Source organism: Equus asinus, chromosome 28 (genome assembly GCF_041296235.1).
Source record: "Equus asinus isolate D_3611 breed Donkey chromosome 28, EquAss-T2T_v2, whole genome shotgun sequence".
Lineage (NCBI taxonomy): Eukaryota > Metazoa > Chordata > Mammalia > Perissodactyla > Equidae > Equus > Equus asinus.
In genome coordinates, this window is record NC_091817.1 from 38,571,488 (window position 1) to 38,596,094 (window position 24,607).

Sequence of the window (24,607 nt, forward strand, 5' to 3'; positions counted from 1 at the left end):
CCAGCTTGCTCATCTTAGACTTTTCTCTGGTGAACTTATTTACAAGTAGTTGATCTCTTCCTTTGCTCCTCCTCTTTGTTTCTTCCTTCCCCTGGGGTGTGATGCTCCGTGGTCTGATTTCCACTACTGTCTAGGAAATGGAGGATGTGATTCCTGCTGCTTGGGTGGGCCCGATTCCAGTGATTCCAGGAGACTGAGGGATGGGGGTCTCAGACAGGTCGCATTTATCTTCAGGCTGGGAGCTGCAGGAATAAAGCCACCGCACGGCTGCTAGAGCAGGGAGAGACAGCAGCGGTGGGGGCTCCCTCCATGATGCCAGAGTCTCACCAACATTAGCTCGCTTCTGCTTCCGCGCCTGCGTTTGCTCCCGCTTCCGCTTCCGCTTCTGCATCCTCAGGCAGGCGAATCCAGAGCTCACGTTTGCCGGACCTACTGAATTAGACTTTTGAGTGTGAGGACCTGGATCTGTATTTTGACAGGTTTCTCTGGTAATTTTGAGGTGGTGACTGAGAAGACATCCTGAGAGACTTTCACCTAGGCTAAGCCGGCCTGAAATTGTTAGTTTCCACTCCGAGCATTTGTTGCTGGAGTCTTCCCCTTTTGTTTTAGGAAAGTCAACTGGAATCTCAGTTGAGATGGGATAAATTCCAGAAGAAATGCCTTCCCAGTGGTGTACAAAGGCGGTTGGTGGGAGTGACACCCGCCCCCCCCCCCCGACCCCACTAGGTGCAAGCAGTGAGGGGAGATGCTGCCTGCAAAGAATTTTAAAACAGTAATAAAACCGAGTAAGAGGATGAGAGTTGGTCAGCTTTTTATCATCACCACGCCGCAGCCAAGCTACACAACCTGGCCAGTGATAAACACCCCTCTCTGCCGGACCGACCACCTCCCATCCCCCACCCTGCAGCCCCTCCCCAGCCATGATGACGTCTGGTGAGTCACCATCAACAAGTAGCAACTAATCTTTGTTGGTTTCTTTTTCAATGTTTTTATTTTTCAAAATATACAATTTATTTACACCTTTATTTCAAAACTGTAGTTTTTATATTTATTCCAAAATCTTTAAATAACTCCACAGTAAACAGTACAAATCACAGGATCGGTCAAACTGCTTCTCTTTAGCCTTTGCACACAGCGAGTTTTTAAAAAGTTTCAAGTAGTAGTGGTTTGTGGGTAAGAAGGGAACAAAAACAGGACAAAATTTTTTACATAAGCTCGACACGTAGAATTAGAAAGGACAATCTGAGCAGCTACTTGGTCTGGGGCCAGACTAAGGGCATTTATATAGTTTATAAATAAGACCCTCTTATGAACAGTGAGGGTTTTGGTTACGAGGAAGAAAGGGCTGGAACCTCATCTGCCAGGGGGAGCAGGGAAGCAAAGAACGAGGAGAGAAGGCACCGCATGAAGGCTCCTTCTTGGCTTAAGGGGGCTGGAAGGGTCTTCAGTGAGGGAGCAGGGGCCCACCTATGCCAGGTGGAGGTCAAGAATGGCCAGGGATGGAGAGGGGCTCCCACTCATGAAGAGGCCTCCAAAGCCTTGGGGAAAAGCTTTGTGGTTCTGGAGGCAGGGGAGAGATGGCTAGAGCAGCTGGTGTTTCCTAAAGAAAGAGGCCTGGGCTCCTGCCAGCCTTGAGGTGATGCCAGCTACCCTGCACTCAACTGCACAGGCAGGTGAGGGCTGGGCGTGTGGGTGCTGGATGTGTTGTAGCCTGAGGCACTTGGTGGTACATCTGGCATTTGTGATTGGCAATGGTCAAAGGCTCTGCTGTGGGATTTAGGGGTGGCCTGTGGGAGGCATCATGCTGTCTCTTCTTGTGAGAGCCCTTCATCCACCTCACTGTTCTCCATTCATTAGGAGAATAGCCGGAGCTACCCAATCCTCCCCAGGAACGTGGGGAAGATGAGGGCCACAGGCCTTGCAGACCCCACTCTTCGCTGTGGACATCAGCAGCTCCACTGTAGGGGGTGGCTCCTAGGCATCCCAAGGTGCTAAGACACTGGTGGGACACAGGCCTGGCTCCAGGGGTCAGTTTCCTTCATTCCCCTTGGGAAATTCCCCATTGGCCAGGTCCTAAAGCAGTCCTGTGGGCTAAGGCTCTGCGCAGGGATGCTGGTGGAGAGGCCGGGATGCTCCAGGAAAGAGCTAGTCCCTGAGGGCCATTTGGCCACCAAGTGGATGTGACCCTCCTGTGGTGGGTCAGGAGGGCAGTCTCAGGGTCAGTCTCAGCCTTCAGGGTCTCCCTAGCACCGCCCACCAAGCCCGAGGGCCGGACAAAGCCCATCTTGCCTGGCCAAGCAAACCTTCTTTGCAGGGTCTAGATGGGGGTGGGGGTGGGGCAGGGGCCACAGCGGGGCTGGGAGTTGTCACTGCATCTTCGAGTGGGGTTCTTCCGGCATAAGGGTGTGGAAAAAGTAATCCCAAAATTTAGAGCTGATGCCAAATCCTAGAGAGGGAGACAAATGGGGAGAAGATGAGGCACTGTTGAAGGAGTGGGGGAAATTTGCTCAGGAAGGGAGTCTGGGTGGGGGACCGGAGCATGTGGGGAAGCTTTCAACATCTGTCCCTGCTGGCCTTCCCAACCCTCAGGGCCATCTTGGTAGAAGTCAAGAGCAGGGTACCTGTGCTTCTAGTCTTCCAAGAATGCCATTGGAATAAACCCAAATTCCTGGGAGATCCTGGCCCCTGCCTGCCTCTTCCTCCCTCTCTCTTACACTTCAGACTCTTCCTCCACTGTGAAGCTGTCAAGTTCATTCCCACTTCAAGGCTTTGCACCTGTTGCTCCTGGGATGCTCTTTCCCCAGACATTGGCTGCTGGCTTCTTTCAATTTAGGTCTCAGCTCTAATGACATCTCTGCAGCACACTTTCCTGGACCACTTTATCTAGCACTCTGCCGTCCAACATGGTAGCCACTAGCCCAAGTGATTACTGAGCACTGGGAATGTGGCTAGAGCTATGGAGGGGCTAAATTCCTAATTTCATTTAATTAACTTAAATTTCAGTTAAAAAACATACTTGATTCAGTTCCTGGAAAAACTTTAAGCACACTTGGAGCAACTCACATATGTGAATCTCCTTTTTTTGGCTGTAAATTTTATAAGTTCTAAATACAGATCAAGTATTTCCCAATGAAAATCTGACTTGAATTGAGATGTGCTGTAAGTGGAAAATATACACCAGATGTTGAAGACTTAGTACAGGCAAAAGAATGTAAAATACCTCATTAAAGAGTTTTTATATTGATTACATGTTGAAATGATAATATTTTGGTTATATTTGGCTTAATAAACTATATTATTAAAATTAATTTCATCTATTTATTTTTACCTGTAAGTGGGGCTACTAGAAAATTTAAAATTACATCTGTGATTCGTATTATTTTATTAGACAGTGCTGGGCCCCTCTCCCCACTGAAATGGTTCCTCTAACATCATCTTGCTTTATTTTCTTTGTAGCACATATCACTGACTGAAATGGTATTTGCTATTTATGGATTTCCTTGTTTGTCGTCTCTGCACAGCCCCCGACACCAGTGAGTAGCATGGGAGGCTCAGGCTTGCCTTGCTGTCTATGTATCCCCAGTACCCAGAACTCTGCCTGGCCCTCACTAGGGGCTCAATAGTAGCTTCAAATAAATAAACGAACAAATGAGGGAGGCTGGGAGGAGCTGGCGGTCCTCACCTGACTTCTGATGTGCAAAGTGATGCTTCACATGGTGGGCCTTCATCTTGTACAGGTAGGAGCCCTTGTGCGGTGAGCCGAAGTGCAAGTAGTAATGGGTCATGTCGTAGAGGACATAGCCCAGGAGGCCCCCAGCAAACACAGTGCCCCCCACCGCCTCAGGCAGGAGGAGCCGCAAGACCATGTAGAAGAAGGCAATCATCAGAGAAGCTGGTACAGGGGGGAAGACCAGGCGGGACTCATCGAACGGTGCCTGCAGATGGAGAGGCTCACGTGTCAGAACACAGCCCAGGGCCCCTGGTCCCACCTGTAGTCACAGCATGCCAAGCCAGAAACGCTCCCCACAGAGGCCAGGGTGGAGCAACCCAGACATTGCAGTGAGGGGGCAGCAACCTGTCCTGGGTAGGCTTGGCACTTTCAGTGGCTTTGGGGAGGGCAAGCCACCATACTTGAAAGCCCTAGAAAGACTATCCTGCTCTCAGTTTCCAAGCCAGGATGGAATCTGGGAAAACTGTCCAAGAACATGGGGATGGATGTGTTGTGGGCAGGATGCTCACGGTTCCGAGTTCTGCTTTATGTACAAGAGGCCACTTTGGCTCTGGAACTTGTTAGGTGATAGAGGGGAGCTCCCCTGCCAAATACCATGTGGGGTACCTAGACTGAGGCCTGATGTTGTCCGGGAGGGCAACACATCAGTAAGCTGAGGTTAATGCAGACGCAAATGGTGGGACGATACTGGAAGTGTTAACAGATACATTCTCCCCAGACCCACGTGCTAATGGGAGTCATTCTTCCTTCCAAGGGGGTGTTGTCACAGCGAACCAGAAAACAAAAGAGCCAAGCCTTTGGCCCTGGAGCTTCAAAAGCCAAGGACCTGCCATAGAGGTAAGATTTTAGAGACTGCTTGGTGAGTATTCTGAGAAGAGAGAGACCCTTTAAAGTCTGGAAGAGAAGAGAGAGAGAAAGCAGGTGATAGTCACAGAGCGGTACGCTGGTGTGGGCTTCCCTCCTCTCAGACCTGGAGCACCTGGACCCATGGTGTGCCGGGAAACTGGCTCTTGGAAAAAGAAGACAGGAAGGGAGCGGGGAGGGATGCCCTGGGTCAGGCTAAGAACAGCCTGTGCAGGGACAGCGAAGCAGCCAGGGGATACAGCTTCCTCTGGGCAGACCTGGCTTCCAGTCCCAGCTGCTGGAACTGTCGTGCTGTCCTTAAAGAGCCCGGGGGGGTGGGTAGTTGAGAGCACAGACTCCGGAGACCACAGAACAGGGCACAACATCCTGGCTGTGCCAGCTGTGACCTTGGGCGAGTTCCTTAATTTTTCCGAGCCTGTTTGCGGCTCCACAGAATGGGGAGAGCTGCAGCACCATCTGCAGAGGAAGCTCCGTAAGGACCGGGTTCCTGACTGTTTTGTTCAGTGGTGTCTGGAACTGGACCTGGCACATAGGGCGCACTCAGTGAACATTTGTTGAATGAATGGAGGAGTTGTGAGGATTAAAGATGGCACGTGGAATGTACCTGCAGAGTGCCTGGTATTAACATGATGGCATACAGACACACAAGCTCACTCTGTCCATGCCCGGTTCAGACTAGGACCCAGTCCCCGCTCTGAGCAATATCAAATACCCTTGATTTCCCCTCAGTCCCAACCTGACTCCCACAAAGATGGGCAGCAAGGCCCTGGGTGGGAGCCCACCCTGCTCACCTTGTGGTGCTGGCCGTGCAAGATGAAGTGCAGCGTGATGAGGTAATAACTGTTGCTGGGGGGCTTCATGTGGAACAGGAAGCGGTGGAGGACGTACTCCACTAGGCTCCAGAGGAACAGGCCCAGCACGAAGAGGCCCGGGAACACGGACTCGGGCATGGCTACTGAGTACTCTGCAGGAGGGCAGGGGAGAGGCAGGGTCAGGGGGGATGGCCTGGGGTGCAACAATGCCTGCTGGCTCCAGACATCTCACCGCGCCGGTCACAGTGGGAGCTGCTGCCCTCTGTCCAGCAGCTATGGGGCCAGGCCACGCTGTTGCGGCCCTTGAGTCAAAAAGGCAAGGAGGCTGTGAGGATCTGTGTTGGGCTTGGAGCGGTCCTCAGACAAAGGGGCCACTGGCCAGAGGTCTGAGCTCTTCCTGAGAGGGACTGTAAGAGGAGTACTGTGGCCGGTGTTGGACCTCTGCTTGGTGCTATGGTCTAAATGTGTCTCCCCAAATTCATACATTGAAACCTAACTCCCAAGGCGATGGGAGTGATTAGGTCATGAGGTGACTAGATCAGCACCCTTTTTATAAAAGGGGCCCGAGAGAGCTCCTTTCCCCTTTCTGCTACATGAGGACACAACAGGGAGTCTGACCAGGAAGAGAGCCCTCACCCAACCATGCTAGTGCCCTGATCTTGGACTTCTGGCCTCCAGAACCGTGAGAAATAAATTCCTGCTGTTTATAAGCACCCAGTCTGTAGTGTTTTTTTATAGCAGCCTGAACGGACTAGGACACGGGTGAAGGGTGACCTTGCCTCAGTGGCGTGGGGGAGTGGGAGAGGTGATCCCAACGATACCAGTAAAGCTGGGAGATTATGGATGGGGGCAGGGGAGACAGGAACCCCCAAGTAGAGAAATCTCAATGGGCAAGACTTGAGATCATAGACTATGAGGATGATGTGGAAAAATGGAAGATGATTAGTCTGGAGACCAGAAGACCAGAGAGATTAATTAGACCACGTGTGAGGTTCCCAACACCCAACTCTCGGATGACAGCCTGCAGTCCTTGAGGTTCTTGTTTCTTTTCTCCACTTCATTCATCTTTGCCTTCACGGGACTTCAGCTCTTGTCACTGTTTACTCCATGTCTGTCCTCACCCTCTTAGCTTGACTTCTCTTTTCCATAAGCCATTGCTTTGGCCACGCTTTCTCGTTCTTTTTAAAAATAACAGCTTTATTGAAATATAACTCACATATCATACAATTCTCTCATTTCAAGTGTACAATTCAATGCTTTTTAGTACACTCAGAGTTGAGCACGTCACCACGTCACAACAATTTTAGAGTATTTTACTTCCCTGTACCCATGAACAGTCACTCCCCATTTTCTCTGACCCCCAACATTTCTCAGACCCAGGGAACCACTAATCTACTTTCCCACTATTGCATTTGTTTATTCTGGATATTTCAGATCAATGGAATGAAACGATATGTGGTCTTTTATGACTGGCTTCTTTTAATTACATTATTTTCAAGGTTTATCCATGTTGTAGCACATATCCAAACTTCATTCCTTTTTAGGGCTGGATAATATTCCACCATATCGACATACCCCATTATATTTATCCATTCATCAGCTGATGGACATCGGGGTTGTTTCTATTTGTGGCTATTATGAATAATGCTGCTATGAACATTCATGTGCCAGTTTTTGTGTGGACCTATGTTTTCAGTTGCCTTTGGTATATGCCTAGGTGTGGGATTGTTGGGTCATATTTTAACTATGTTTAACCTTTTGAGGAACCACCAAACTGTTTTCCAAAGCCAGCCATTCTCTTCTGAACTTTATTCCATCTCCCTTGCCTGCCCCATGAACTCCTAACCCTGGATCAGGACAAGACGTACAAGCTGCTGAGCATTCGTGTAGCCATGGAGGGTTGTGTAGCCATGAGTCTGGTACCTTCAACCTCAGCTAGACCTCAAACACTGCCTGGTGATCCTTTTATGTCCCCAGGTCCAGCTGCCTCCTCACTGCCCTCAAACATCCCCCCCTTCTTCTAGCTAGCCTCCTATTTCACAGAGAAAAGAGGCCTTGGGAGGAAGAGAGGGAGAGGGAGAATGGCTTCCTTCACAGCCTCCCTTCCACCTTCAACCATATCCAATTCTGCCCCCACCCTGGAACTTCCTTCTTGCTCTTCAGGGAAGAGGCGTGCACCCAGGTACCTGGGCACTGGATGGTGGTGGTAACGTTAACAATAATCATTGCAGATGTGTATTGATCAGTACCTACATGCCAGGCACCATTCAACTGCTTTACATGGATTCTTTCATACTTCATCTCACTCCAACCTTACGAGGGAAGCACTAGCATTGCCCATATGAGTGAGGATGCAGAGGTACAGACAGCTTCTATTACTTGTCCAGCTCAGCCCACTAGGTGGTGCACAGCCCTCAGCCTGCCTCCCGCAGAGCCCCTCCATCCCAACCAACCCCTCTGGGCATCTTCAACTTCTCCTTCTTCACCGGTTCTTCTGCTCATCTTTAAGACGTTCCTATCATAGACTCCGTCCCTTCATAGCCAAGCCTCCTGAAAAGGTAGGCTAGACTCAAGTCTCTCCCACTTTCCGTTTGCTTCTCAAGCCCCTAAAGTCTATCTTCTGCAAAGAAGAACTATGAAAGCCATTCATGATGCGTTTCTTGCCAAATCTAAGCAATTTTTTCAATTCATCTCTAACTTGGCTGTGGTATATGACATTGATAACTACTCTCTTCTTGAATCTGCAACTGGATAGGTTCCTAACCTGAGGTTTATGAACACCCAGAGGGTCCTCAGTTGGATTTCAGGGTGTCTGTGAACATGCTGAAATGATATCCCAAACGATGCATCTGTGTGCATTTTCCTGAGGAGTGAGTCCACAATTTTTCAGATTCTCAAAGGACCTGAGACCAACAAGGTTAGAATACACACCTCCACTTCCTGCCTGCTGGGACACTTGACTTTTCTCCTCTTCTCTACATGCCCTTTGTCAGGCTCCACTGTAGAAACTCTGCCTCTGTTCCCAGGGTCAAAGCCTTGACCCTCCACTCTCACATGCTCTCTGCTCTGTCCAGGATGTCAGCCACACTCACCTGCTGATAACCCCCAGATCTATACCTCCAACCCAACCCTGGACAGCCACTTGCTACTGAGCATCTCCACACAGCTGCCCATGGGCCCCTCAAAGTCAACAGCTTCCAAACGAGGCCAGTCATCTTCCTCTTTCTTCCTGCCCACCCAATTACCCCAGGCTGCTCCTCTTGGGTTCCTTCCCCAGTGAGGGGTGTCGACATCCATACATTACCAAGGCTTAAGTTATCCCTCTCTCCTGCATCCAGTCACCAAGCTCTATCAGCTCCTCTCTTTACTATCTCTTGGCAAAGTAAAAGAAGCCAGACACAAAAGACCACATATTGTATGATTCCATTTGTATGGAATGTCCAGAATAGGCAAATGTATAGAGATAGAAAGTAGACTGGTGGTTGTCGGGGACCACGGGAGGAGGAAATGAAGAGTGACTGCTCAATGGGTATGGTGTTTCCTTTTGGAGTGATGAAAATGTTTTGCAACTAGACAGAGGTGGTGGTTGCACAGCATTGTGAAAGTACTAAATGCCACTGAATGTACTCAATGCCATTGTTCACTTTAAAATGGTTAATTTTATGTTATATATCTCACCTCAATTAAAAAAAATCTGTCTGTCTGTCTGTCTGTCTATCTATCTATGTCTTGGGTCAGTTCACTGCTCTTAATCCCCCACTGCCGTATCATCTTTTGCCCAATGACTGCTTCAGCCTCCCACCCCAACTCCTTGCCTCTACACTCTCTTAAAACCTTTCTATGATGCCTCATTACCCTTAGACAAAGTCCAGACCCCTAGCATGACACTTATGGTCCCTTGAGACCCGGCCCTGCCAGCCACATCCCTGCCTTGTCTCCCCATCACCCTGTACGGGGTCAAAACAAACCACTGTGGCTTCTTAGAGCACCACGTTCCTCACCCTTCCCCACCCCTCCCCTGCATCCTCCTAATCTTGCTCATGCTTCCTTCACTGGAATTCCCTCCCTGCCTTCCTCATCCTTGGAGATTCAGCCCATGCGTCACCTCCTATGAGAAGCCTCTGCAGACGCCCTTCAGCCCCACCCAGGCTGGGTTCAAGGCTCCCACCCTGCCCTCCACATCACCTTTGTCACACTGAACTGTGGCTGCCGTTTTACTCATTTCTCTCCACTAAGTTATGAGCATTTTATGGGCATAATTCATTTTATATCTCCAGTGCTTAGCCCAGCAGGTGCTCAGGCACATGTTGGGAGATGAATGGGTGGACACCAGCTTCTCTGAAGGGCTGTACACGGATGAGGTTTGATACGTGCTGTTCCGCGCAGAACCAGGTCCAGAAGGAGGGAGCTTCTGGTTCTGTTTAAGGAAGCACTTCTGAAGGGGTGTGCCCAGCGTGCATGACCACAGGTGGCTGCTGAGGAAGGAAGAAAGCCCAGGAAGGCAGGGAGGTGACCTCCAGCTCTTTGGACCAGATTCCAGGCCCAGTGGCATTCTGACAAATCGTTCCAAATGAGTCTGTGTGCAACGGAAAGATTTTTCATGCCTCACCTGGAAACTAACATGTGATGCGGCTAAGATTCAATCCCTAAAATGTCCATCTCTCTCAAATCAGGTGTTAAACTGGTCTGACATCTCCCATCAGTGGGACCTGCTGTGTCCACACCCGGTACAAGATGCTTGCCTAACAGCATTGTCTGCGAGTGGCTGTTTGGCCTTGGCTGGGCTGCTCTGGTTGGCCAGAGGCTCTGCTTCCAGGGAAGCCTTGACACCTCTGGGGTCCTTCAGAACAATCTGGTGAAGTGCAGACAGCACAGGCTTTGGATTTGCAGACCTGGGTTCAAATTCTGGCTCTGCAGCAGCTACGTGTTCTCGCCACAGTAAAGTATCCTACCCATTGTGAAGGACTGTTAGGGCGGAGGGAGTATAATCCTTGATCATAAGATAAGTATATATATCATCTTCTAAGAATATACTATTATGTATTAATACCTATCATAGTAATATAATACTCCTCATATATAACAAGTAGCTACTAAAATTTTTAAATATAATGAGTCAAATATATCTAAGTTCCAATCCACAGTCCTCCTGTGCCCACCTTCTCTTGTTTCTCCTTGTCGAGCTCCGGAGGGTGCCTGGTTGGGGGAGAAGGAGCTTCTCAGCCCCCTGCCTCCCCACTGCCCAGAGTGCAGGAGCCTGCCATTGCTCCTTAGCTCTCTTGTCGGCAGGGAAAGCACTGGACACACAGCAGCATTCCCTGGCCGCAGACTTTGGCTTGACCTTTGCTGGCGCTCCCACTACACAATCCCCTTGGAGGTCTGCATCCTCACCCAGGATGCAGCTCGGCAATAGTTGCAGCTTGGGAGTCACTCTAACCAGCTCCCGGGAACTTCTCCAGGGCCATCCTGAATGTGCAGAAACTCTCTGCTTTTCAAGGCATTTTCACACATGCATCTAGGAATGCCAGCCTTGAACTGATCTCTCCGTTCAGCTTCCACTGCTTCTTGGCACCCTGACTCTCCTGCATTTATTCCAGTGTGCCTTTTGTCCAGCAGCTGCACTGGGACCCTGCTGAGGCCCCTCATCTTGCTTTGTGGCTCTTGTTTTCTCTGCCTGTGGCCAGTGCCTTGCCTGATGAGCTGGGGGCGAGGGAGGCCTGTGCATATTTCTCATGCCACCATCGCTGGCATCATGTCACAGGCCCACTAACCCTCTACACTCAACCTTTATTAGACAGCACATCAGCTCTCTGAAGAGGCCTGTGGTTCTGACCAAGCCCTCAAATCACTCTCCCTGCCATGCAGAAGAGTCTCCTCCTATAGGTCAAGTCTCCGCCCGCCCCCTCACCCCAGCATCACCCCTGTCGGCCCATCAGGCCGGAGCTGGTACCGAGTGGCATCTCTGGAGGAATCTGCAGAGGGACCTGGGCCAAAGCTCCGGCATCCCCTGCCCCCTCCAGCCGCCAGCCCTGGCGGCCCTGCCTCTGTTGGTGATTGTTAGGGGAGCACCGGGCAGACAGTGGGCAATTCAGTGAGCAGGCCTTCTGAGCAACAAGCCCTGTGCTGTGCCTGAGCTATTCAGCGTGGGCAGAAAAGGGTAACCTTGGCTCGTGGGGTACACACACATTAACCCTTGGTGACTGGGAGTAGCTCTGGGCTCTGGGGGACTTCCTGCAGTTTGCTTATCCCTGCCCCGTCCTGGATCAGGTGGGATAACCAGGGCTCCCGTCCTGGATCAGGTGGGATAACCAGGGCTCCCATCGCTGTCACTGTGGCCCTTCTCATTTAAACCATTCAGCCTTCGATTGGCCACTCCCAGGAGAGGTGGGCAGGAGAGAGCCTCAGAGTGTGGAGAGGAGGAGCCTGCGTCTGGCAGAGGGAGGAGGGTTCAGAAGGCTCCAGTCAGGAACATGGTGTGTGACCAGGAGATGGAAGCCCACCTGAGCTCTCCCAGCACCCCTCTCCTGTCTGTCCCCTCAGCCTCTATCTGAGCCACCTGCCATGGCCAGCACCTCCTCGAGGCAGGCTCAGCCAGGACGGACAGACCACCGGGCAGATGGTATGAACCTGGAGGCCCAAGGTAGGCGCTGAGCTTGGGAGGCAGGCTGGCAGAAGAGGCCACACCAAGCCCACGGCTGCCCTGAGAGACTCAGTCCTATAGGCTCTTTGGAAGTCACACATGTCAGCCCCTCTCTCTGTCCCCTGCCCCCTGAAGCTGAGGGGCACCTGGCCTCCTGGCCACGTGACCCTGAGTTGCTCACTTGACTTCTCTGAGGCTCCGTTTCCTCGTCTCTCAAAGGGCCTGATGACAGCACCTTTCTCGTGGGGCTGTTGGGGGGCTTCAGTGAGATGGTCCCCAGACAAGGCATGTGGTAAGGGCTCAGTAGAGGTTAGTGGGGTGGCTACTCTGAGTCAGAGCTTCTGCCGCATGGACCTTTGCCTAGGAGACACTGTAGGACACTCCTGGATCTTTCTTTCTCAAGTTCTAATCTGTGCTATGTTCACAGGCCATTCTGGGTCCAGCTCTCAGCTGTGCCACCTGCTGAAAGGATTTCATTTAGTTTCTTGACAAACAATCCCAGAGCTTACATTTCCTAGTATTAGACTCAGTAAGAAATCCCCTTCTTTATTGCTACGCCACCTGATAAAATGATTTCCTTCAGTTTCTGCTAACGTGTTGCTGGCTTTTTAAACCATTTTGTGGGGGAAGGATCTGACATTTTTCTTTGGAAGACTATTTCTACAGATCAGACTCCTTTGAAAATGTTTGTGATGTGGTGGTTTGCAGTTCTGTGTTCTCAGAAACTCAGGACCAGGGTGAGCGCTGAGGTCTCCCGCCTCCAGGAGCCATGGGAGCAATTCAGGAAGGAACCGACATTACCTGTGGTGAAGGACGTGAAGAGTCGGACGTTGCCCTGGGCGAGGGTTCGGTAGTAGGACCAACTGAGGTACAGGATCAGGGGCATCCAGACGATGGGGACGCTGTACCTGCAGGAGGGCCATCAGGGTGAGAGAGATACAGGGCTTGACAGGGTCCAGCTTCCCTAGAGACACACCTCTCAATAAGAGGGAGGATGACATGACACCAAAGCATGTGCAGAAACCATATGGAGACCTGGGGATAAAGGGACACTGCTGTGGGGGGTGGGGAGGGGAGGAGGAGAAAGAAGAGAGTCGCTGTGAGTCCATTTGCCCCAGTCTCTGAGATGAGTTATTGGCAGAAAACAAAGGTGTTCCTGTGGCTACTGACTCTGTGCAGCTGGATAGATGCTGACCTCTTGTGGCAGAGGTACTAATTGCAGGCAAAATTGTTCCCATGGGCGTTGGGGGCTACAAACTCCTCCTAGGCATCTGGAATACAACAGGAGTGACACTCAAAGTGGTTTCTGGCTACATGTTAGGTTGTCACTTACTCGGTAGACAAAACCATGCATAGGAATGGATTATGCCTATGGCCTGTTCCACTATCCCCAAGAGCTTACAGTACAGCTCTGGCCTCTTGGGAGGGACCCAATTGCCCTTCCCCTTCATATCTGGCTGGCACCATCAGGATGAGGGACAGCCCACCATAGGCTCAGGGCAGGGCTCACCAGACAGTCTTGGTGAGGGACTCGATGAAGTCTGAATGGAAGAGGCGGATGGGCCTGGTCACCGGCTGGTGGACCCACTCATCGTACTTCTCACCCAAGTGGCCTACCTGCCACAGTATGGGCTTCCGCCAGTCCACCAGGTCCTGCAAGAGACAAAGTCAAGTGGACACTTGATATTCACACCTGTGCACAATCATTCTTCCATCTCCTAGTTACAGTATCCCCATCTCCACCCCCCACCTCAGCTCACATGGTCTGTATGGAGCTACCTACCCTCCTGCTTCAACGATCCAGAACTGATCAAGCTACTCATCTCAGCCTCCTGGCAACAGAAATGGGAACTAGGACAGGCTCATGCACCTAAGCTGATGCAATGAGCTGTCAGACACTCTCTCTTCCTACTGGAGTTGCTAAATTGGCAGGGCATGACCCTGGAGTTGCCAGAACCCTCTGAGGACTCAGTCAACAGAGAAGATGGCCAAGCCAGGAACTAGAGACACCAAACCCTGGTGATAACATCTGAGCACCCAGATTCAGCAGTGCCTGAGGCTTAAAGTCTTCACTAGGACTCTTTAGGTACAGGAGCCAAAACATTCTGTACTAGGAATGAAGTAGGCCCTTTCCCTTCTACCATGGGCTTTCTTCTTAGTGTTGGCCTGGGCAATTCATTCAGTCATCCACTCAAAAATTCATCCATTCAACACTTTTGCTTGAGATATATATATATATAATATATTTATATGCTAGGTGTGGGGAAGAATAAACAGGAATATAAGAGACAGTCTTTGCTTCATACAGCTTAGTGCTTAATCAGAGTTCAGACTCTGCAGTCAGGCTGGGTACAAATCCTGGCTCCATCACTTACTGTGTGACCTTGGGCAAATTACTTGAATTTTCTGAGCCTCAGTTTCCCCAGCTATGAAATAGAAGTAATAATAATGGTACCTGCATAAAGTGCTCAGCAAGATGAGACATGTCAAGCAAGATAGTTTAATGGTGATGCAGGCAGGCTGAGGTCAGGAGGTAGAACGATTGGTACAAATGCCCGGGTCCAGGGTAGGAGAGGAAGGCTTTGAAAAGAAGCTGACATTTGGGCTGGAGCTCATAAAACATGGAGGACTTGGAAGGGGGAGAGGGGAAAGGAGGTGGGTAGGGAGCGTGGGCATAGATGTGGAATTGAGAATGACTGTGGACTATTTGGTACCTTGACACTTGATCTGCACTTGATCTGCAGGGCAGCAGGAAGAAATCTGCTGAGGGCTTTAGATGACAGAACACCCAGTACCCAGCCCAGGAGCTGGCATTTCACCCTCTAGGCCTGCTCTCTCCAAGGTGGGGTGTATGTGTGCCCCAGGGGTACTCACAGGCTGATCCCAGAGGTGGGGAGAAAATATTCGAGACTATTTTTGATGTATTTGTTGCATCTATAAACCATATCTGAATGTTTCCTAATGTACATAATACAAGAGCACATTAGCACATACAAATAATTTATAGATAATTAAAATGGACATAATGGAGAATGTGTTCAAAACCTTTTACTTAAAGGGATGCAAAGGTCAAAAAAGTTTGGAGGCTGCAGGTCTAGGCAATGGGAAGCCCTTGAAGATTTCTGATGAGTCAGCGTAGTGAAGAAGATTAATCTGGACCAAAATCAGTAAACCAAAACCAGTTAAGAACAACGACGTTACAGTCAGGGGACCATCTTCAAAGCCTGGCCCTGCCATTTATCAGCCATGAGATCCTAGGCAACTGTCTTCATTTCTTAGAGCCCCTTGGCTTTCCCATCTGTAAAGCCAGGTGTGCCAGGACCCACCACCCATGATATGCAGTGATGTGTCCAGTGTCTGGTGCATGGTGAGTGTCAATAAATCTCCAATACAAGGAGTTAGGCAGCCACTGTAGGTGAGAAAGGAGGTGGTGTCAGGAAAGGACAGGAGAGGAGAAAAAGATATATGTGGAAAGAGTCAACAGTAACTCAGAAACCTGCCTTCCTATAGCCCTGGCTAGAATCTCATCCTTGCACAGGCCTCCATACCAAAGCTGGCTCGGCCTCAGCAGGTCTTTCAGCTCTGCTGGAGATGAAGCTAGCCCCACCACCACAGCCTTGGAGCAGAGGTCTGGGGGTCACAGGGCAAGAGGGGAAGGTCACTGAGCATTCTCTCTATGTGTGCAACCCGGGAAAGGCCCAAAGATGGTTGTGGTTCCAGCCATGTGAACTTGGCAGGTCCCAGGTGCTGGCTGCCTTCCTGTTTCTCAGGCTGGAAGATGATCCCGGTCAGCCTGGAGCTATCCCATCCAATACCAGTTAAACCAGGTAATCATCCAAACCTCACCTGGTCACTGTTCTCTTCCTGGCCCCAGTTGCCATGTCTCCTTGACTTCATCCCTTGGGTCTAGCAGCAAATGGATTCATTGGGTGCATGTTGACTCGTGCCTTACATTCCTCTGCCTTAGGTCTCTACACACACACACACACACACACACACACACACACACACACAGCATACCACCACCACCAGGAAAAAAAACTGGAGGAACCAGCTAGCGGCCTGTTTACATCTCGTCTTTCAGCAGCCTGCAGAGCCCCACCTCAGAAGAAGCTAGGCCAGGGTCACAGAGAGATCTTGAGGCTTTGTCCCAATTACAACAACCTTGGGAGCTAACACTCATAGAGAATTTGTTATGTGCCACGCATGGTTCTAAAAACTTTACATGAATTCAATCATTTGATTCTTACCATACCCCTAACTAGGCAGGTACTATTATTATTGTCATCTCCTGCAGATGAGCAAATTGAAGCTAAGTAACTTGCCCAAGGTTGCCCAGTTATGTCTTTTTGACAAATTGGCCCTTTAGTCATTGGGAAATAGCCATTTTGGTCCCTGGTAATGCTCCTTGCCCTGACACCCACTTTGACTGATGTTAATAGTGCCACACTGGGTTTCCTTATGCTTGGTGTTTGCATGGTCTATCTTTTCCCATCCTGTTGCTTTCTACTGTGTATGTCTTTACATTTAAAGTGCATCTCTTGCAGACAGCATATAGTTGGGTCTTGCTTTTCTATCTAGTCAGACAATCTTTGCCTTTTAATTGGAGTGTTTAGTCCATTTGCATTTAATGTTGGGGCAGGTCTACCATCTTGCTATATATTCATCCTTAACTTATCACCATCTATCTTGAATGAAACCCCTTGTTTTTATATGTTCCACTTTTGAATGTTGCACATCATGCTCTGTCACTGGTTTTCATTTGTACACTTAATTTGGACTTAGCTACCTTAGAGAATAAACATTTCCAACTATAGCATGGGGGTGTGGCCAGGTGGGCCTTTTTCTCAGCCAAGCAGTAGTTTGGGCAAATTTTTACCTGATGATCCATTTTGCCCTTATTTCATAAAGTGAGTAGAAAATAGCATAAGATTCATAATTAATTCAGTTAAGACCCAGGAAGAAATGTCTAGATGAGCAGCGAGCAGGGATTCCAGCCTGAATCTTATACCCTATTGCAAAGGGAGCAGAACAAAAGGACAGAGGAGGTGTGGAGAGCTGGAACTAGATTGCTGAAGAGGTGTTTGTTTACAGCTATGGTGGGAACGTTGCCAGCCCCCCTCCAACACAGGGGTTTCTCGTTTGACGTCTTGTTGCCCATTTGATCTTTGGACATGACTTTGGTTCTTCCCTTGGTAAACCAGTGGGTACTGGTCACTGGACAAATGGTGGGCTTGCTGCCTAGAGTTGGTCCCAAGGGTCTTCTGACTTGGCCCTGGCCTTGGAGGGCCTCGAACCCGGGCTCTGTGTCGAGCTCACAGTGCATTCTGTGAGGTAGCCCTCCTTGGTGCCCAGGGAGGGTCACTTCTCCCTGGGAGCTGGAGGACCACCCTGGAGGGATCCCAAGAAGGCTCGCCCTCCCCTCTGCAAACATTCCCCTCAGTACTCAAAGGCCGACACCTACACTTCCACCACTGGAGCCTCAGTTCCGCTATTCCAGGGGAAGTAAAGTGAGCCTCCCACGTAAGTATAGAAATCAGGCCTGCTAACTTCCTCTGCATTTTATAGACAGGCACCCTGAGGCCCAGAGGTGTTAAGTGCCTCTTGAGAGTAGATTGGTTGGTCCCGAAGTGGGAGTTTCCCTTCTGGCCTCCCCCTGGCTGAAGCACCCTCCACACAATCTCCCAGGAGCTGGGACATTCACCGTATGCTCCACCTTCGTTTAGATGGTACATAGAACGACAGGGTGTCTTTTCTCAATTTTCTTCCAGTCCTGATCACTGATGAGAATGTCTCAGCTGGGTGCTAATATATTCAATACTTCTCACTTGCTGGTCATTTCCAACATGGCAGCCAGCTGGGAACTGGTTTGAGAAGGGAGGATGGCAAGAGATGATGGCTTGGGATCCAATGAGGTGGGAAGGGACTCAGGATAAATTTCACTTCCTACTTTCCCTGGCCAAGGACCCCTTGGCCCCTTAACCCTCACACACAAATGGCTCTCTTCCTGCCAAACTGGTACCTGGTCCTGGCCCCTTCACACTCCTACTTCCTAAGGCTCAGGGGACACAGAAAAGGCATTGACAAGGGTCTGCTGGCCTCTGTAGGAGGTTAGGTGGGGGAAAGGACCAGGGAACAGGCCAGTAATCACCCATCCAGTTCCCAGGCATCTAGGGGCTTCCATAGCTACCCTCACAATAGCAAATCTTCCTTTTACAGCTGTGGAACCTAACCCTCAGAGAGGGCAAGTGATTCATTCACGGCCACCCAGCTAAAGCTGGACTGCATGCTTGAGGGTGAGGATATGCCCAGAAACTGCTCTGGAGTGGGCTTGTTGGGGATGGTGGGGGCAGGGGGGTGTTGTCATTGGGTGAACTCAAAGACCTCATGTAACAGGCTGGGCCCCAGGAAGTACTTGCAAATTAGGGTGAGTTTGGCCAAAGCCTCTTGTGTGTCCCATTCCACCTCCCACCCCAGCTCTGCCCCTGCCCCAACAGGAGGGAGGAGGAGGGCCTCTCCCGGGCTATGCCAGGAATGCAGCTGCAGCTGGGCCAGCAGGGGGAAAGGGCAGCCTGCTGCTCGAGGGTGGGTGGAAGGGCGTGCTGCCACAGTGGGAAGGGGCCTCCTCTGCTTCCCCACCCACTCCTCAGGTCCTCCTCCTCCTGGGCAGCACAGGGGCCAGGTGGCATAGAACTCTCTCCAGGGACAGCCCCAGCTCAGGAGTGTTGAGCTGGGAATATGCTTCTCCCCAGAGCAAAAGACAAATGTGGCAAGATGGGGCAGGTGCTCTGTGCCAGCAGCTCCTCCCACCACCACAGCCCGGAGCCAAGGCAATTGTTTAAAGAAATGTGCACCCAGACCCCAGAGCTCACAGCTCCAGGGCAGCTTTCTGAGCCAGGGAGGCGGAGGCTGGGCTTCCAACCAGCAGGAACCAGCACGGAGGGGAGTGAGGACAATGAGCTTGCAAACCGGCCACTGTTTCTGTATCCTGCTCACAGGCCTCTGGGTGCAGAATTCATGTCTATTATCCTTCATACGGCGTAATTTTGAGAGAGAGGGCCTTTGACAACCTCACTTACAAATGAGGAAAATGAGGTCAGATGCTCAGCTGTATATGCTGCAGGCAGGACCTGCACCCAAGTTGTCCAGAAGCCCAGAGTCTTGACCACAGGGCCAGGAGGCCTCCTATCAGCTGGCTCAGGACCCCCATGGCTATGAATTCTCTCGCACAGAGGCTGTGAGGGACCCAGCAGGAGAATGTAGTGGCATATCTGGTGTGGTGGTCCATGGCGGCTCTTGGTGGCCTTGCAGGGGTGGCAGCAGGCCTGTGCTGTGCAGTCTAACTGGGAGCCCCCAGCTCAAATCCACAGAAGCAGTTCTGGACCACCTGCCTCCTCCCTGTGTGCCCTGTGACCCTCGCTGCACTCAGAGGAGGTTGCTTTGGGCTCCCCACCATGAGGGTTCAGGGAGATGAGAGTGGACAGGGAGCAGGGGCGAAGGGGCTGAGGCCCAGGGAGAGAGGAAGGAGGGCCGCGGCAGGCAGAAAGCCAGCGTGACTTGGGTCCTCGGGCTGTAAACAGCAGAGGGCCTGCCTCGTCCCCTCATCCTAAGGCGAGATGGGCTGGTCTTTCAGCGGCAGCTCACTGTCTGATACCCATGTCTACGTTCTATTAGATCCTCCCGGCAACCCCACACAATATGGGGCAGGAATAATTTCCTCCACCTTGTTGATGGAGAAGCAGACCAGAGCCGTTTGTGATCACCCAGGGGCACCTCCTGCGCCCTAGCCTGCCTTGTCCACTGCCCTTACAGGGACAAAGAGGACAGCACCCAGCCCACCTGCCTGGTTTCTCCTAGGAGGTGGGTATTTTCTGAGCACTGCTAAGCTTTTCAGAAGAGGGGCAGGAGCTCTGGGCGAGGGGACAAGCAGAGAGGAGACTCAAGAGGCCCTGGGCTGCCGCCGAGAACAGTCCTGGGGAGGTCCCTGCGGATCCCTTCAGGCAGCCAGACCCTCCAGACCCCTGCTCTGGGGCGGGTCAAGGGGAGAAAGGAGGCCCAAGGGGGCCCAAGGCGACTGGGCCAGAGCATTGGGAAGTGAGCCAAGCCAGCTCCCACAGCAATGAGGCTGGTCCTTCCCCAGAGGTGGGCTGTCCAAAGGGTCTTTGTTCTCATCCAGGTGCCACTTTCCTGAGTTCTCAGGGATGTCTCTGAGGGTCCCGAAAGGGTAAAACCCATGTGGCCAACATCAACATCTTTGCCAGGCCCTGGGGACCCTCGGAGCAGCCTCCGATGCCAAGGGTTGTGTATGTGTGCATGCACTTACATATCTGCGTGTGTGTGTCTGGACAGAGGCCAGGGGGGTTGGAGAGCTGCATTTTGCTTTGTGACACACGTGGTGGCTGGATGAGTCTACCCACTGGTGCCTCCAGGAGCTGGAGTGAAGCAAGTTCTGCTGGAGTCTGGCTTAGCACGAGGCAGGATAGGGGAGATGTGGCCCCGCTTTGCAGACATCTCCTAGTGGTTACTCAGCCTCCTCCCTCCCTTCTGCCACCCCCTCTTGTGGTCACAGGCCTTAGGGTCTTATTCTTGGCTAGCTATCAGGGTAGAAGCACTGGGACACACAGAGGCAGGCAGGGCTGGGGAGAGGGGCTCAGCAGTAACCTCTAAGTAAGCCACTAAGCTAAATAGCAGAGTGACTTTGACTTTGGGCAGGAAACTTCTTTTTTTCTCCCTGAGGAAGATTTGTCCTGAGAGCACATCCGTTGCCAATCCTCCTATTTTTCTGCTTGTGGAAGATCAGCCCTGAGCTAACACCTGTGCCAATCTTCCTCTATTGTTTTTGTATGTGGGACAGCGCCACAGTATGGCTGGCGAGTGGAGTAGGTCCCCACCTGGGATCTGAACCTGGGAACCTGAACCCCGGTGCCAAAGCAGATCATTGAGCTTTAACCGCTTGGCCCCCGGAGCCCAGCCGAGCAGGGCCCTGGGCAGGAGACTTAATGCTCTTCCTCATTAGTTAAATCAGGATCATTATAATCCCCATCTCTTCCTGTTGTTGGAAGGATTAAATCAGATAATAGATACTACAGTTAAAGTGCTTGGCTCCCAGCGTCTGGCACGTGGTGAGAGCTGAATAAAAGAAGCGTTAATTCAGTGCTAAGGCCGCTGCCTAGGGGGATCTGGGCAGGGAATTCTGCAAACCCTTCAAATCACACCAGTTCAGTCTGGTTCCAGGAGGCTGGCCCCTAAAGTGGGAAGAGTGGAGGAGGCTGCCAGGGGAGGGCTCTGAAAAGGACACAGTGAAGCAGCAAAAAGAGGCAGTGGGACAAATGGGACAGGTGAGCCCAGAAGCCAGGAGCAGTGGGGAGCTCCGGCCTCCTCTCCAGGGGCAAGCTCCAGGCTGGCTGTGTTCCCAAACAGGGAGAGACACGTAGGGTGTAGTGGGAGGTGAGGTGAGGAGATACAACCTGGGTTCTTGTCTCACAAGGAAGCTGGGTCCTGCCTGACCGGGTGATCAAAGGGATGATTTAGAAACTGTTTCAGTAAAATTCCAGGCAGAGCCTGAAAGTCAGACTACATCGTACCTCTAAGCAGGGCGGGGCACTCACAACCTGCTTCCTGGACCTTTCTGCTGTCTTTTCAGAACCTTCTACCCTCTGCCCAAGCTCCCCATCCCAGTTTCTCCTCATTCTTTCCAGTGAGACTCATTCTGGCCTGCAGCTTCTAGGACCAGGGAGGCTGGGCCATGAGAGCCCAAGACTCCTTTTCTCAGGAGCTCCGGGAGGGGTTCACCTGGAATGTAGAACTCAAAGGGTTAACTTTGACACATCCCTTTGTCCCTTTGTCCCTTTGCCCCAGGAGCCAGTGTGCAAATCCACCCCAAGCCCAAGGACCCTCAGCTGAGACAAAGCTGTTGCCCACTTGGCCTTTCTCCACAGCTCCTCAAGATCCAGATGCAGCCCCTGGCCTGAGTAAGAAACAAATGCAACGCTTACGTCAGGCAAGGGGCTCTCGGGCTCTCCCTGTCTCTCTGCTCCTTGCAAAGGGGCCAGGATTGACCATGTAGTGGAGAAATAAAAAAGAAAGCAAACCACTCTTCACTCTCCCTGGGGAGCCCAGGTCCCAGAGCTGGGTCTTCTCAGGGTGCTGGTGGAGGAACCAAGCCGACCACATTGCCGCCAGTGGGGTTGGGGGCTCCTTGCCAAAGTGGGTGTCTATGCCCTCTCTCTCAGCCATGGACACAGGAGGAGGGGTGGAAGAAGAGAGAAAGTGTGTGTGAGAGAATGACAGAAGGGTGGGGAAGGTGAGTCAGGCCTGAGCTGCCTGGCAAGGAGCCAGGAGCAGGCCCTGGGGGAAGTGGGGGATGGGAGGCCCTTCTTCTCCCCAGGTGGGGGCACAGGTCAGGGCTGAACAAGTTGGGAGTACTTGATCCCCCTGCCTCCTACAGTGACAGGGCCAGGGTCAGCCTTGAACCTGTGGCCCAGGGAGACTGGGAAGCCCCTTCCTCAGAGCAGGGCTGGCAATGAGGGATCTGCCCGTCCCCAGCCAGCCTCAGACGACAGCCCCCTTCCCTCCAGGATGAGTCTTTCTTGCCACTCTGCCCCGAGGGCTGCCCATGTTTATTCAGCCCTGGTCAGCTCTCTTAACCTCTAAGCCAAGACCACAGATGCTGGCCCCAAGGACCCCTCTTCTCTGCCCCTTCCACTAACATCCACTGGCCACAGAGCCCTAAGCCAGATGCACCAGCCAGATGCACCACAGCTCACTCTCTAGTCCTGCTTCATCCCCGTCCCTTTCTCACCTCCCACTGAAGCTCCTCCTTTTTCAGGAAGAGGTCCTGACCAGGTTCCAGGGTCCTTGTCCTCAAGCTGGCTGTCTCTCACTCCACCTGCCCACATGCAGAACAAGCCCAGGTCCCCAGAACTTCCAGAGAAGTTGCCATTTGTACCAAGACCACCCAACCTTGGCCCCTGGCCTGGGCAATGAGCAATCGCAGCAGAGCCCAGGGGCAAGGTCAGGACACTGGGTTCTGGCGAGCCCTCTGGATCCTGGACACTGTCCGGCCTCAGCAAGCCTTTCCCCTTGCTTGTCTTCTATTTCCCTTTGGGTCATGTGCCTCCCTGAAGGAGGAGGGGCATGGAAAACCCATCCCGGCCTCTCTAATACAGCACCCAAAGGTGTCTTTGCCATGGCTGATGGGCTTCTCCAGAGGCAGTGGCAATTCCCATGTGACAGATGCCACTTGTGAGTCCTTGGGGTCAGGGCCTCAGGAGTCTTGGCTAAAGGGGCCCAGCAGACAGTCAGCTTTGTGGAGTCCCCACCTCTCCTCTGGTCACCTGTGTTGCCTGGGTGTGCTTCTCGCATCTCCCCATTGTAATAAGTGTTTATGGGAGGGCATCTGTCTTCCCTACCAGTTTGTGTGCTCCCTGGGGGCAGGGGCCTGACCTGTTTGTCTCTTGTCCCCTGTGTCCAGCACAAGTGGGGGACATTCATGGACATAGTCACTCGTGTCTATTCCAGGAGGAAATTGCAACACTATGTTGCGAGAGTCCCATGGCCCAGGTTAGAGGGAGATGTTACCCAAGTCTGGTTCCCTCCAGAGCCCCAGGCCATGCTGCTTCTCCCCCTCCCCACTGAGGGGCTCCACTTCCACCTGTGACCACTCAGCTCCCCCAAGACTCCCCTAACCAACAAATAGGGTCTGATTAATCACAGCAAGGTACTGGCCTCTGAACACCAAGAAGGTTTGTCGTCAGGCTCTGCAGACAAACGTCACAGATGGCCCAGCTCCATCTCCCCCGGCCTCAGCAGGCCCCCATGCCCATATCAGCCGCCGACCCTCGAGAGTGATCACTGGTACCTGAGGCAGCTGCTTTGTGCACTGCTCAAGCTGGGCATGTCTGAGCCAGCTGACCCTGTCGTCGTGCCCTCCTCACTTCCAGGGGTCCTTGTGGGAGACCTCCCTCTTCTCTGGGATGTTTGGGGCCTGGCCCTGCCCAGACCTCCCTGTGCAGTTTTCTCGCACCCACCGCAACCTCAGCCTGGGTTTCCTGCCCCAAGTCATGTCTGTGAGCTGTGGGCACCTCCTTCCCTGGCTTTCTCTTCCCGGGCAAATGTCATGAAGAACCACAGCCTTTAGCTCCACATACCCTCCCCTGGGCCCTGGGAACCCCCGATCATCATCCCGTCCCATTCTGTGCCAGCTACCTTGTCCCAATCCACCACTTTGAGCTTTGGCTCCATCGTAGGGTCTGTCTCCTGAGTGTTCACAGAGGCTACAGCCCCATTCTCCACGGAAGCCTGGAGAGAGAAGATACGAGGTGATTACCTACAGTGGGTGAGGGAAGAGAGCCCCCAGCCGCCCTGCGATGAGGCAGCCAGGAGTGATGAGAGCCCTGTGGTGGGGCAGGGTGGGCGGAAATCAAGGGCGCTGAGCACAGGGAAAGCAGGCAGACACTGTTGTGGGTGGTATTAGTCTCTGTACTTTTCTTCTCCCTTAAAAAAATAATTTCTGCAAAAACAAGAGGCAGAAAGAGGTGGGAGAGAAAAGGCACTGGTGGA

General features: G+C 52.0%; 1 protein-coding gene across 1 annotated transcript in view; it reads right to left on the bottom strand.

Moving 5' to 3' along the window:
* Window positions 1-982: 982 nt before the first annotated feature.
* Window positions 983-24,607, bottom strand: part of FA2H (fatty acid 2-hydroxylase) — a 49,761-nt gene continuing 26,136 nt past the window's right edge. The window contains exons 2-7 of the mRNA XM_014849904.3: window positions 24,254-24,346; window positions 13,557-13,699; window positions 12,848-12,954; window positions 5,386-5,558; window positions 3,683-3,935; window positions 983-2,446 (exon numbers count right to left, since the gene is read on the bottom strand). Of these exons, the coding sequence (XP_014705390.1) occupies window positions 2,367-2,446; window positions 3,683-3,935; window positions 5,386-5,558; window positions 12,848-12,954; window positions 13,557-13,699; window positions 24,254-24,346 (849 nt within the window). The 3' untranslated portion in view covers window positions 983-2,366. The remainder of the gene's footprint in view (window positions 2,447-3,682; window positions 3,936-5,385; window positions 5,559-12,847; window positions 12,955-13,556; window positions 13,700-24,253; window positions 24,347-24,607) is intronic.